The sequence below is a fragment of the Teleopsis dalmanni genome, chromosome X, assembly GCF_002237135.1.
Source record: "Teleopsis dalmanni isolate 2A chromosome X, ASM223713v2, whole genome shotgun sequence".
Classification (NCBI taxonomy): domain Eukaryota; kingdom Metazoa; phylum Arthropoda; class Insecta; order Diptera; family Diopsidae; genus Teleopsis; species Teleopsis dalmanni.
The window spans coordinates 91,448,106-91,463,477 of NC_051848.1; the positions used below are offsets into that span (position 1 = coordinate 91,448,106).

The 15,372-nt window shown below is 32.8% G+C and overlaps 1 protein-coding gene across 4 annotated transcripts; it reads right to left on the bottom strand.

Annotated features, from left to right (window-relative positions):
- Nucleotides 1-828: 828 nt before the first annotated feature.
- LOC119689578 lies at nt 829-14,909 on the bottom strand. Of its 4 annotated transcripts, none has more exons than XM_038104439.1 (9): nt 14,833-14,909; nt 13,154-13,254; nt 7,151-7,230; nt 4,822-5,467; nt 4,557-4,752; nt 1,264-4,443; nt 1,101-1,205; nt 984-1,040; nt 829-919 (listed from the first exon to the last, which is right to left on the bottom strand). In XM_038104439.1, the coding sequence occupies exons 3-9, from the start codon at nt 7,218-7,220 to the stop codon at nt 869-871; spliced, it is 4,305 nt and encodes a 1,434-aa protein (XP_037960367.1). In that variant the 5' UTR covers nt 7,221-7,230; nt 13,154-13,254; nt 14,833-14,909; the 3' UTR covers nt 829-868. The 4 variants fall into 4 exon arrangements, with proteins under 4 accessions (XP_037960367.1, XP_037960365.1, XP_037960364.1 ...); XM_038104437.1 differs by having other exon boundaries at nt 13,154-13,267; XM_038104436.1 differs by lacking the exon at nt 14,833-14,909 and adding an exon at nt 13,338-13,434 and having other exon boundaries at nt 13,154-13,267.
- Nucleotides 14,910-15,372: the final 463 nt, after the last annotated feature.

Here is a 15,372-nt window from a genome sequence, read left to right on the forward strand (position 1 = left end):
CAGCTGCCGTAAACGAACTGTCTGACAGATCGCGCTCATTTTTGGCATAGTAATTAAGGACAGTGCTGCCAAACTACATAAACTTAAAATATCGAAAAATATACAGCGCGCGAATTTTAAATGAGAACTTCCGAAAACCTTTCGGTCACAATGTATAGCAGCCCTCGTATGGAGCTATATATTTTATGCAGCGGATTGTGAGTAGAATATGTATCTAATGAACGTGGGTTCTGTTATTATTACGATGGATGGACACATATTTCACCAACTTATCTTCACACATTTGGCAAGTGTTAGTAGCATTTAAAAATATATTTTTTAATACGAAATTATTTTCGTATGTAAAATTAACGGCTGGGTAGTCACAGAAAAAATTCTAAACTGTAAGTTCCTTTTTTTTGTAAGGTTCTACAATATACTCAGTGAATATTAAAATTCACGCAAGTGACAAGAGAGAACTACGTTGTAGAAAAGAATCTAGAGTCTAGGCAAAAGAATCTAGGCAAAAGAAATGGGCGTATAAAAACAATTGTGGGTTGCAATGAGTTTGAACTGAAAATCATACCAGTAGTGACTCGATCGAACATTGTTGCATGAGGTTGCATAAAGTGGCGGTTCTTTGTACTCTAGATTCTTTGTGGTTGTAGTATTTTTATTATTTTACAAGGTCTTTACTTGTTTTGTTATATGAATGCCAGGTTGACTGGGAAGCAAGTATTGTAATAATTGATTCTTAATCGTAATAACGACCATCCAATTTTTTTGTATAAAAGTAAAAAATTTTTTTTTTATTGCAGTATAAAAATAAAAAAAAAATCATATAAAATATATAAATAATGAGAATAAAAAAAGTTTGTGTTTAAATATTCTAATTAAAATCCCAGTCAAATTCATCTTCAGAGTCAGTCAAATTGTTGCGCTTAAAGAGAAATAAAGAGTTCATCATTTCAACCTATTCTGGTAAATCAAAATATATAATTTACAGTGTCATCCTTGGCGACATTTGAAGAAGAAGTCTGCTCCATAGCCCAACTATTAATCTATAAAATACAAATTTTTTAAAAATCATTCATTAAAATTTTATCTGCATGTCTTCTTACTAGTTTTGGATAGACATTAAATTTAGAGTCTTTTATAAAATTATAGTTGTTATTTGACACGCCCTTTAAATATTCCTTACCAAATACACTTGTCTTGTGCTTGCTCTGAAGAAAGTTTTTTTTATTAAAATTTGTGTAGCTTAAGTATAATGACAAAGCTTACCTCAGTGGCACTCAATTGCTTAAGCTGCGATTTGTTGACTTCAGAAATCTTACGCAAGTATTTGGTCTGATTTGCAGCTATAGTTTCATATTTCTTCAGTAACGATGGTACATCGTCCGTTTTGGATTTTTTAGTTCTATATTTTTGAGTGTTAACTGAATCAAATCCAAGTAAGTTGCTATATCGCGCTCTTACAGTTTTTACTAAAGCACTTGAATCGATTTCCACTGCAGTTGTCTTTTCCAATATAGTGTCAAAGGAAGCGTAATCTGTAAAATTTAACGTTTCATAGAAGCATGAAAGTTTTTTTGAAGCAAATGGTAAGATAGAAACTGGCTCCCTGATAGCACTGTTACCGCTGTTACCAACTTTTCCCTTTTCAACTTCAGTCAATTTTGTTTCTTTTATTTCTTGAGAAGACTTTCTTGAATGCTTGTGTGGAGTAATTTTCATTTCCTCGAATTTTTTCGATAATTCTAGTATGTCTTCCTCTGTCACTTTAATAATGAAATCCCTGACATTACAGAGGGAAGCAAATTTTTTCAACTCTTCAAGCTGATATCTTACTATATGTGGCTTCTGTGGAATCACTTCTGCTGAAACAGTAGTACTGTTCGAATCGTTGCTGCTATTGTAATGAAAGCTAATTAACGGAAGTTCGATAACGCGACCAGAATTATCGGAATGTTTAAATTTGATAAAAATTGTTTTACCAAAATTTCTAATTGGTAAGGATGCTGATGAATATTGTACTGATTGTATATCAGGAGCGGAAGAATTATCTGTTGGTGCTATTTGAGTGTTCGACTTAGCGTCTTTATCAGTAATGAGGGATGCCGAATTTTTCAGCATATTGTCCTCATCTTCTTCAGGATCACTCTCATAATCGTCAACATCTGTACTATTCGCAATATTTATATTGTAGAAAAAACAATGTTTTTGAAATCCAGTATTTGGAAGCTGAACTTCCTGCTTAGCATCTTCTGTGTCCAAACTAACAGAGACAGTGGAAGTGGTTTCTACACATTCTACACATTTGTTCATTGAATCGAACGCTGCGAAGTCGCTTTTATGCATAGGGTCATCTTTGAAATGAGTGCTAAAGTCGCCATTTATGTCACAGAACATTTCACTAATTTTAGATTTTAGTATTACCATTTGTTCATTTTTGGGTAAGTTATTTTTAGCAATAAATTGGTTTGGTTCATTATTTTTGTACTCCTTAGAGGAACACTTATTATTAGCGGAAGATAAAATTTTTAATTCGTCATTATTAGGTAATGACTTAGCGGTTTCGCGGTTTGTTAAGTTGTGATCCCGTGTACAACTTTCTTCCCCTGTATTGCTATCGATCTTCAGATCGTATTTATTTGCAGCTATTGTTTGGAAAATGGATTCAAGTGCACTTTTCGAATTCGTATTAAGATTTAGTAATATATAATTGTGATTTGATTTTATATTGGTGTCACTTGTTACAAAACTTGCTCTAGAATCATCATCACTCGAAATTTCCAAATAGTTATGAGTCTTCTTTTCGTTATCATTGGCATGTAATTGTTCTGAACACATGGGTAAATCCACAACAGGTCTTTTTTGCAAAGACGAATGGACTAGCATCTTTCTTACAGCACGTGTTGTGGAATTTTCTTCAGATACATCCAGTTTTCGTTTACAACTGCTGGAGTTATTACTGTTGTTGCAAGGTTTAGAGGTAGTATTATAAATTGACTTATCTGGTGAGTTTTCAGATAAGTTATTGTCAAATTTTTTTATAGCAGTGTGTTCTCTTATCGTAGTTTGCATAGGATATTGAGAATCAGAGCTAGTTTGAGCGGTTTCATCATTAATTACATTATATTTGTTGGAGACGGGTGATGAATACACACTATTGCTATTCTTCTCATGTTTCTTTCTCTCAGCAGCAAACTGTGCCGCGGTATTATAAACATTAAAAGACGGCAAGTTACCACTGGGTGTTTCAGTTTTGACATCTCTGAAATAGTTCATATTTTTCTGGTTACTATCAGATCCAGAATCATTGATGTGATTTACTGGCAACTTAGATCCGATTTGCATTTTGAAGTTGTTCTTAGGGGGAAGGTTATAAAAACTTTCATTGGTGTACAGGTTTTTGTTCTCACCATTTGTCGACAATGATTCCATGCTGCTATCGCTATCATCATTGGAGTCATCAGAGGAATATTTCTTGTTGCGAGTTTTGGTTTGCCGTTTCGATAAATTACGGCGAGGTTTAACTCCGCTCCCACTATTCGAACTATTGCTTTCATTGCTAGCTTCAGGTATTGCCGGTAAAAAAAATTTATCAAATTTGCTACTAGGACGAACTATTTTAAAGTTATTAAACAAGAATTTCTCTTCGAACTTTTTACGCTCAATATACTCATCACTGTCGGATGAAGTGCTGGATATATTTCGATCAACAACAGATTTATAATTCTGTTTCAATAGCTCCTGTTGTTGCAGATTGAAATGTGTCGAAGAGCGTTTCAATATATGTAAGCTTTCATCAGAGGATGAATTTTCAGCACTGGAACTCACGTATGATTCACGTAATTCTTCGTCTTTTTCTCGATCGCTCAAATTTTCTTCTTCTTTATGTTCCTTTGGCTGTGTAGCAGAAAAGTGATGTTGTTTGTGTTTCGAGCATTGATTGCTGTCGTCTCTGCGTACATTTTCACCAAAGGAACAAAACGAACAGGTAGAAGACAGGAAGGGACACTGTTGTTGTGTTCCTTTGTTGGTGTTGGATGGGGATGGTAATGATTTAGAAGTTTCTGCACTTTTTTGTGGAGCATTGGGCACATTTTTTTGGTCTATAGCTAAGTAGTCATTGTTACTATGATGAACTGTTTTGTTTATAGAATGCACATTATTTCTGTCATTTGCACTAGTGATGTTGGCACCTGCAGGTACCTCGCATTTCTGTCTGGTCAAAGTTACTTGGGCTTCAAAGTTATCAAAAGAAAATAAGGCTGTAGTAGTCACTTCCTTCATATATGTCATTTTTTTTTCAGTTGAAGAATAGTGATAGTAGAAGGATACTATTTCCTCGGATTTACAATGATTTAAGTTCGGTTTATCTACAAATGGTTGTAGAACATAATGCAGGCCTATTTGTGTCAACTTCGTTATCACTTTTTCTCTTTCAGCTTTAGATAACTGCATATAAATAAATTAATTTATACACACATTTAATAAATAATAAATAATCATATAATAATATCATATTAATAAAATCATATTAATAAATAATAAATATCATATATATTCACCCTATTGCCATGTACTGCACAAACTAAAAGTTTCTTTTCTATGAAAAACTTTAACAACCACAGCGTCGAATTACAATCAATCTGGTTGTAGCTTAAGTCCATCTGCTCCAAACTTTTGTACTTATTCAAAGCAGTACATATATGTATAGCCATCGTACCGTCCATATAACAGTGTTTTAATATTAGTACGCGTAAACTGAAAATAAAGACGATAATGAATAACCAATTCAGAAGGTAAAAGGCTCTAGAATACTATAAAACTTACTTGTAATCAACGTTCTCAAAGGCTTTCGCTAGGGCTTCTGACGAATCAAAAGAAATAGAATTGTACGAGAAGTTTATTTTGTGCAGACGATGCGCATTCAACAGATACTTCTTAATAGCCACATAACCACTAGTAAAAAAGCTGTTATTAGATAAATCCAGCTCTTCTAACACAGTCAGCTCGTTCAATGTTCCACAAAGAACTTTTGCCCCAACATCTCCTATTTGATTATGTCCAAGACCTAAAACCTTAAGTTTTGTGGGGAAATTATGTAAGAGATGCATTTCCTCACAACTTAGTTGGCAGGCTTCCAAATTAAGTACCCTTAAATGTTTGCAAGCAGCAGATTGTATCAGTTTTACTACATTGAGGAAGCCTAAGCGGCCAAAGGTACTATTCCGAAAGTCTAAAACAGTCAATCTTATATGACTACCAGTCAGGCAATTCGTAATAATTTTTAGACTTTCCGCTATTTCCGACGCTAGTCGTCCTTGGAACACATTATCCAAGACAATTTCGCGTAGTTCACTATGAAGCTGCAACCCTTTAGTAATAGCTAGTGTAGCAGAAGGAGCCAGTGAATTCATATCAAGTATAATACGATTGACAACAGATTCATTCTGCAATGCTGTTACTATCTTTTGAACTAACAAAGGTAGATGATTAGTCATATTAAATAAAACAATTAAAATAAAATCAATAAAATAAAATATAGCTGATCTTGTATAAGAATAAGATTTTATTTTCTAAGACAAGGAATCTCTTCTCGATTAGAAAATGTGTGAATATGGTAATGGGAAAATTCTTTAATCCAAAAAATTATTGACAAAAACATTGGATTTTTATTTAACATTTACTCATTATATTTATCAATATAATGAATACATTTATGACATGACATTTTTATTTTTATACAGTGCCGAACATAATTATTGGCACAGCAAGCAAATTGAACTTTAGCACTATTTTTATCCTGTTAATGATGCGATTTTTAATCAACTACTACTATTTGCTTTGGAACCGAAAAAATCAATTTTTGCGTAGTTTTCGGCCCAATATGTTGCCACTCTTCAGCAGTACCACCTTCAGTTCTGCCTTTGTTGTTATCATGGGCTTCTTTGTACATCTATCCAATTCTTCCCACAAATGTTCAATGGAGTAGAGATCTGGAAATTGAGGTGGATGCGTCAATGTATGTTTTACATGATGAACCAGCCACATACGTACATTATAAGCCGTATGTTTTGGGTCATTATCATGTTGGAAGCTGAATGTGGTAGATAAACTCAAGTTTACGGCACATTTTTGACGTTTCTCTTGAGGTTGTCTAAAAAATAATTTTTGTCCATAATGCCGTCAATGAATTCAAATTCGCTGACCCCTGCAGTGAATATGCAGCCCCATTGAAATACTCCTCCACCACCATGTTTTACAGATATAGCAAGATTTTCTTTTTGCGGTGTTTGGTTTTCTCCAAACCATTTGGCGGCCATTAGATCAAAAGGTCTTAAATTTTCTTTCATCCTAGAGGAGTACATTGTTGCAAAAGTCGATTGACTTGCTTTAGTACGCCTTTGCATAGGCTAAAACATCTGTTGGTTGACTTTCGAAACTAACGGTTTTAGTCTAGTGGCACCACAGTTGTAACTAGCCTCTTGCAGTGTCCTCCTGACCGTTATGGAATGAATTTCCTTGCCAAACTCTCGCTTAACTTCAGCTGCAATTTGGGTTGAAGAAATTTTTAGATTGACCTTCTCCTTTCTTTCTATTATGTTGCATTCACGGTCGGTTATGGCTTTGGGTCGGCCTGTGTGCTTTGCACATTGCAACGATATCGTCCCCTTGAAAGGCTGTACAATGCTTCCAATGGTATTGCGCATTCTATCCATCCTTTCTCCAATCTCCGTATAATATTTGCCTTGCTTGTTCAAATATAGAATATATAAATATAGAATATATAACAACAAAGGCAGAACTGAAGGTGCCACTGCTGAAGAGTGGCAACATATTGGGCCGAAAACCACACAAAAATTGATTTTTTCGGTTCCAAAGCAAATAGTAGTAGTTGATTTAAAATCGCATCATTCACAATTATAAAATGTTGGATAACATCATTTAACTATGATACCGTGACATTTGACCTACATTGTATATAACTTATATAAATAGCAAATTAATATTTACAAACATATTAATATAGATAAACAAAAGAGGTTAGAGAACAGGCAATTGGATTCCATAGCATTCTTAAAGACCCACTACATATTGTAGTGGATTTTTTTATAATAATAATAATATTGAAAGACTGTTAATTCTGTTTTTGACTTACCATCATCAGCAGTATTCCAAACTGGTTGAGGTTTAGTAAATGTCAGACATTGCTTTTTGACAGGACTCATCTTTACAAATCTAAAATTGTGGAATAAGAACAAGATAAAATTTGTTTGATTAAATTATGAACAAATTTGAAGTTGGAATATTTTTTTTAAATATTTGAAGTTATTATAAACAAGTATAGAATTTTTAACAAGTAAAATTGTACAGTTGTGGCACTTTCTAATAAAAAGCATGCAAGAAAATAAACTGAAACTAAAGGTAATCGTATGACATATTGGTGCTTTCAAAACTAATCAAGAGGCAGAAGTCATTAAACTTATCACCAAAGTAATACCGACACTGTTGTGTATGGCCCCCTATCTTGAAGCGAAGATCGACTCAATTGAGTTATATCCGCAGAGGATAAATATCTTTATTTATACAGCGAGAAACAATTAAGGCATTGTTCCGCTGGCAAATAATCCTGTTTCTGACAAATATCTGCTACACGTTGCAGCTACTAGTAATCAGATATATAATAGAACTTTGTTATATGCTTGAACATGTTGCATTGAATCCGCAGATAAAATCGTAATAACTGGTTCAGCCACACAATTCTGTGGACTTGAGCGTTGTTGTGGAATACTAATTCCTAAATAAGTACCGAAAGATGGTGCTATTGAAGTAATATAGCAAGTAAAAGAAGGTCCGTTCATTTGATTATACTCGTAAACTGATAGCTCAGCTCAATAAAGCTTCTTTAAAGAGAAACTTTAAAGCACAACCCGCAATTTCATTTTAAAAATATGTAGCTGTCTGTGGAGATGAAAATCATCTCTTTTTACAGAAAAAAAGGGACACCCAATTACATTCTTTACGAGTCGCACCATTTCTCTAATTGGAACTAACAACTTTACACCTTACTCTTTTACCAAGCTGTAGCATTGTTTGGTGGTTTCAATGCAACCCAGCAGATTTTTATCAAATAAAACTTCGTTCAATAATGTGTGTGACTAACTAATTAAAACACATTTTTTTGCCAAAATTCGATTTTATTCATCAACATAGTTCCTTTTTAGGGAGATACAATCATTTCAACGCTTTTCCAATCTTTCGATACCGCCTTTGTAAAACGATTTTTTTGCCTTCAAAATAGGCGTTAGTTTCGGCGATTACTTCATTATTTGAGCCAAATCTCTTACCACGGAGCATCTTTTTGAGGTCTGCGAAGAGCCAGTAGTCGCTGGGGGCCAGATCTGGAGAATACGGTGGGTGCGGCAGCAATTCGTAGCTCAATTCGTTCAATTTTGACATTGTTTTCATCGACTTGTGACACGGTGCATTGTCTTGGTGGAACAAAACTGTTTTCTTCGTCGTATGAGGCCGATTCTTTGCGATTTCGGCTTTCAAACGCTCCAATAACGCTATATAATAGTCGCTGTTGATGGTCTTCCCCTTCTGGAGATAGTCGATGAATATTATTCCATGCGCATCCCAAAATACAGACGCCATAACCTTGGGCGGCTTTCACCGGCTGCATGCCACTCACCAGACTGCCGATTTGACTCTGGAGTAAAATGGTGGATCCATGTTTCATCCATCGTGATGTACCGACGCAAAAACTCCGACTTATTGCGCGTAAACATGTCCAAACAGCTCTTTGAATCATCGATTCGTTATTGTTTTTGCTCCGGTGTGAGCAAACGCGGCACCCATTTGTAAAACACCTTTTTCATACCCAATGTTCGTGTATTATGGTGTGTACACTGTCTGCTGATATCTGTAGAATGTCAGCAATCTCCCTCACTTTCACTTTACGGTCGGACATAATGATTTTCAGTGTTTTTTCAACGTTTTCCGGAATAACAGCGTCATTTGGCCGTCCAGTAGATGGAATGTCATCGGTGTTTGTACGACCACGTTTGAATTCGGCATACCAATAACAAATGCTTCTTTTTGATGGAGCAGAGTCCGAATAATGTTTTTCAAGCCATTCCTGGCATTGAACAGTATTTTTTTTCATTAAAAAACAATGATAAATCAGCACACGGAATTGCTCTGAATTCATTTTTTTTTGAAAACTCAAAAGTAGCGTCACTTAAAGCACTGTAACTTGTAAACAAATGGTTGGATTAACATATGATTTTGACAGTAAGCCTAAAAAGGTTGCCACTTTCGAAAAACAATATTTATTTAGTATTAGTGCCGCCATCTATGTGTCAGTCACACACATTATTGAACGAAGTGTTATATGTGTTACTTTAGCCAATCTTTCAATACTTGAGGGTTGGGAAATATGTAGCAATTTTGTCCGTTTCTTATGATGTGATTAAATTTTGGAAGATGTAGTATCGTAAAAAGAAGCAATTTTTTTAAGTCATAAGAAAACATGAGTACCTTAAATATCCTATATTAGTAGCGTACGACATTTTAACAGACTTCATTCAAACATTTTTATTAATCTGAAAAATGTTACTTAAATTTTGTTTTCGGTGTTTTTATGATACCGAATCCAAAAAAGTTGTTCATACCTCCAGTATGTCAGCAAAAAAAAGGATGCATTGTATATATGCATCCTTAAAATAAAGTAAACAATAACATAACAGAAATACTTGCTACAAGAAAAATAAAAACTTTGAAAGCGCTGATATTGCTGATATCTGGTAGGTGATTTGTGTTAATAAGACTTCCCTACCAGAGCAGTTAATGGTTTGATTGCTTGATGACTAATGCAAAACTATCTCTTTTGCCGAAGAACGAAATCAAAAGCAGTTTTAGGACATTCATTAAATCTAGCTGATAGATTTTTATAGCTTGAGATAGACTACAGGCGCCAAAGATGAAGATTCGTTTGTTTTGTTTGGTAAAATTGTTTGGGTCTCATCTACTGATATGAAAATGGACATCAGAATCAAAATCTATATGTTTTTAGATTGCTGAGAAGTTGACCTCAATTCTACTTATTTTATATATTTTATCATTTACTGTACATATTTCTTGTTAGTCTTTTATTGTATGTTCAACAATATAACGCAGAAAGTTTTATTACACCTAACCGTGAGTCTCATTCATACAGGCGTTTGCATACATTTTACGACAAATGAAGCCCCTAGAAATGGCCTGTTAAAGAGCCATATTCCATTCATAATAGAGTGCGCAAATGCAGTTTTCATGTCGAAGAAGGAAATTGTGCTGTTCAATGCTTCCTAACGCCCTCTGCCTAATATGTCTTTTGACTGCAATGCCATATATTCATGTACTTGTAGGTGCTTACTAAAATTATAGCTTACTTCTTTCTGTATGTAATTTTTATTTTAATTTAAAGCCAAAAACTTTTGCAAGTAATAATTTTTCTTATGTTTAGTGTTTTTCTTATCTTTATGAACTGGAAAATGCATCAACGCGTGCAAATGTGCCAAAAAATGTCATTCCTCCATGCTTTTACTACTTTTGGCTTTATGACATTATAATCGTAAACATTTTCACGAATATTTTTGTTGGATAATGTATATACTTTATAGAAATGATTGGAATGAAAAAAAACGTACTTGAATGAGATTGAAGAATTTACGCATGAAAGTAACACACACAAGTGAAACCTCGATTGCAGAATACAAATTATTCATCTATAGAGATGTATTTATGGAATTTTAATAGTTAAGAATTTTCCTTATCGACGCATATAAATGTTAGGAGATGGTCTCTTTAAACTTCACCTTAACTAAACTGTGATACTTCTACTGCTTAGAATGAGATATATGAAATGTTACGTATGGTCAGTCTTACTCTGTGGAATAGAAAGTTGGACTCTACAAACAACTGCAATGAATAAATTGAAGGTTTTCGAATTATGGTGTTATCGCCGTCTATTCAAAACACGTTGGTCTGATAGAGTCACCAATGAAGAAGTGCTCAGAAGAATGCAGGAAGAGAAAGAATTGCTAAAAGTCATAACAAAAAGAAAAATAGCATACTTGGAATACATAATACGTGCATCCAAATATGAAGTACTGCAGCTTATACTTTAAGGCCGTATAGAAGGTCGCAGAGTGATTGGGCGGAAACGACTCTCATGATTAAGGAATATCCGCAGCTGGACAGGACTTCGAAGTATTTGCGAATTGATACGCTCTGCGAGATCAAGAGAGCTTTATACAGCGATAGTAAATACCATATCGTGAAACGTTTTTTGACTGTTGTATAGATTGTAGTTTAATGTAAAATGATGTAGAGTTGAATGTTAAAAGTTAAATGTTTCCTTTTATGATTAGTTTAATTATTATAAAAGAAAAATTTTTAGTATTGAAGATTTAACTTCAAAATTACGAAGATAGTTTAAGAAGAAGAAAAAGGTTTAGTGGAGAGTTTTACTTCACACACCATTGTTCAACCAATTATGTGTGTTAATTATAATAATAGCCGTAATTTTTTCTTTTAGAGTTGTGAAAACACAGCATTAAGTCTAGTTGAAACAAATTGGCATCACTTTTAAAATAGGTTTAATGCTAATGCTAATATTGTGACTCCAATCGAATCAAAAGTCAATCTATAAAATTCGCCCAAACGTTAAATAATCAGATTATTATGTTGCCTAATACCATGTTTCCATGTACCATAAGGGAAATTTCTAAAATTTGGAATATTCGTCTTATGTTAATATGTTTAGAGTGTAAAAACACAAGCTATATCATATACATAAATCAACTTATGCCAATGAAAACGACCAAATCTTAATTTTATTAACATAAGTAGTTTTAGCTGCAGTGAAAACATTATATTAGTCATCATGAAGTTCACGGAGCAATCAATATATCAGAACTTCAAAGACAAATTTTCATTGTCCGAATAGTTTATACTTTGCGTACAGGGTATTTTTTTAACAAAATATGTAATGGGAATGGATATGTGTTAGAGGAATTTACTCCTTCAAAAACATTAGTCTACAAGTTGTCTTGATTTGTGACCGTAAAAGTTGTCGCAAAAATACTGGATTTGGTTTTGAAAGATCGTCAATTGACCGATACAGGTCGGTGTTGGTTTTAAAAGCGCTAGGAATTGAATTAGATCAATGATTTAAGGTTTTGAGTGCGATATTCGAATGCGCAACAAAAATATGTTTGACTTTGAGACTTTGTCAGCAAACTTTGGACAATTTTCTGCGAGATACAGACTTGACTTGAATTTAGCACGATGTTTTTGAACCAAGACAAGAACCTATGTAGTGTTCAGAAATCGATGTTTCCAAAAGTTTCCTGGGACACAAAATCAATTTATTTAGTAAATTAACTCAAAACTGGTACAACAATAAGCTGAGGTTATTGTTGCAGCTTTTTGTACAAACTTGTTACATAAATTCCTAAAAACAACCGATTTACAGAAGAATCTCTGATGGCAGCCTAGCGTTAGTTAATAGCAAGGTAAACTTCTTAGGCAATTATGTTTTTATTTTACATAAGTATCCATAAATAAAATTTAAAAAACTGATGTGTTTTATTAAAATCGTGACACAGTTCCATAATTAACTAGCATTTGAGATCCCGTCTTAAGTAGTGACATCACAAAAGACCGTTGGGTCTAAGTCAGTTGGTCAATAGGACTGACTCCTACAGTAATCTAAAGCAGCGCCAAATTTCATCGCTAATGTCTTTCAAAATGAACTGTGAATTGTTGAAAGAACCACCTTATTGACCAAATTTAGCTACCTAAGAACTCAAAATGATTTTTGCGGAAAACTATTTTTTTATCAAACGAAAGAGTGCTTTTGCTCCCGTATAGACATTCCTGAAAAAACTACAGAGATTATTAACACTATTTCATTGTTTCATTGTTTGTGTCGTATTCAAAATAGACATTTTAAACCCTATAAAAGCTTATCAACGTTGAACTATTTTATAATTAAATTTAATGGTGGCTAATATTGTCGGTAACCTGAAGTATCTTAATAATTAAAAGTTGTCGAAAAAAAGTTATTGATCAATATTTTAATAATATTTAGAGCAAATAAAGTTATTCTCACCTGCGTTATTAGAAGTTCGGACACAATAAAATCTGTTTCCTTTCCGCTTTTAAAAAGTTATGAGCACTGGTTTGAACGTCTTACGTGAAGTGAGTAAATATCTACAAAGATAAGCTAATAAAAGTTGCATTATATATCCATAAGATTGTTTCAATAGCTTATACTTCTATATACCATAAATTACCTTGCAAATGATTACGCAAATCTTTTATATCTTTTATATATAAATATCTTTTCGACTTTTTTTTTGATTTTAAAATAAAATATGTTTCTCAAGCACAAACAAAATTGATGTGACAAATAATATGATTTTCTTATAAAAACTTAAAACTTTTTTATGACATTTGTATATATTTTGACATTTGTATTCAGAATAAACTCGGTAACTCGGTAACCGATTATTCAGTAGTCGTTATTTTTTACTAAGAATTTGTTTTTGTACTTTAAAAGTCAACAGCATTTTCGTAAAAGAACTGGAATAATAATATTTAAATTTAAATAATTGAAAAAAGAAAATTGGGAAATGTAGTTTTCATTTAAAATTTTTGCAAAAAAGTTTTTAGTCCTTCTCTATTAAATACTGTCCCTCTTTTCGTTCATCCATTTCACATTGAGTATTGTTTTTTTTACTGATTTACTCGCTTTATGGTATTTACACTAGCAGTGCAGACAACCATTAGCAAGTTTAATTATGGATATCTAGTTTTGTAAAACTTCTCCATGATATAGTATGAGTAAGCGATCTATTTACAATGAAACTTGAGAAAATTTCTTGTCAATTTGTTACTTAGCGCTGCAGATCTAATAGACCACTGTGAGTCATTGCTTTTTTTAACAAATGTTCATTTATTGAAGACTGAAAAATTATTTTGAGCCTTCAATGCAATCTTAGTGAAATTTTGCTTGGCAAGGAAATCACTGATCTTACTACACGGCTGATTATTAGAGTAGATGTCGGTAAAACATGTGTACCAAAGGCTTTAAAAGGAAAAGTTTTGTTGGAGTATAATTTTTTGTAGTCGATTTTGTAGTTTTTTTTAAAGAGATTCACAGCTGTCATTGAAGTCTTCCAGATCCAAATACGAAAAAATGAGATAACCAATAGCACGCTAACATTTTTTGGATGCTTAAAAGCCGTCCATAAATGTAACTTTGCTCTTGCGTTCTTAAGCAATTAAATATATCTCAACGCTCACGTAAAGAATGCAGACGTATATAAAACTATGTCAACATATTACTCAAAGATGCAAAATGATTTGTAAAAATTTTAGATACATGTTAAAAATAACCGTCTTAAGGTTTTGATAAGTGGGTAAAAGTAACAATGAATGTCCATATTATTTTGCTACTATGTCAAGAAGTTATCTTATTGAGTTTTTTTAAAATAGTCTAAATAGTTAGAAATATATTGGTAATTATCTAAACCAATATTAGTCGTCTTGCCTTTGAAGGTGACAAATTTATACAAAACTGTATTTGTATACCTATATATTCGATGGTTAATTACGAGTATATCTTCGGTATGTAGAAAGTTCTTCATGTATCAAATTTGTTGAAATTTGTTGTCAGTCTGGGAATAAGATTGCGAATTAATTAGAATTAAACTTTTTTTTTGGTAATATAACTGATAATATGCTTATTTGGTAACTGATAATATATAATATGATTATTCAACTTACTCCGCGCTTGAAGAATTATTTAGTCGTCCACCGTTAGTTATTCTATATAAAATAAAAAGCAGTAGCTGTTGTGCATTAAGTGTTGTATATTAGCTTTATATTATATATATGTTTTTATACATATATTATTAAAGACTTATAGTATCGTACGTAATATTTAATAATTAATTTTATAAAGAAACAAATTTGCAAAAAGAATTCATTGACACAGCAATTGTCACACTGACGTTATTTTTTCTTTCTTGTTAAACAATGGTAAATAACATTCAGTGTTGCATTATTAGAATACTATTAAGTAACATTGTATAAAATTTTATTAAGTCTTATTGTGATAATTTAGATTTTGATATATATAATTTAATGCTAAATAATTTAAAAGCGTTATTTTTTGGCAAGACGAGCATTCGAAGACAATTGAAAAGAGTATAAATTTTGTTAAAAAGTTTCGTAAAAAGAGATCGTATGCTACAGAACCATGAGCCCAAATAGAATATGTACATAGAGAACCGTTTAATTTTATAAGCAATAAACTTCTAGGTA

Coding starts and splice junctions, on each gene's coding strand:
- LOC119689578 (XM_038104439.1), bottom strand. CDS start 7,220: ATGAGTCCTGTCAAAAAGCAATGTCTGACATTTACTAAACCTCAACCA. Junction 4,444..4,556: donor GTGCAGTACATGGCAATAGG/GTGAATATATAT, acceptor ATTTATATGCAG/TTATCTAAAGCTGAAAGAGA. Junction 1,041..1,100: donor TTAATGTCTATCCAAAACTA/GTAAGAAGACAT, acceptor TGTATTTTATAG/ATTAATAGTTGGGCTATGGA.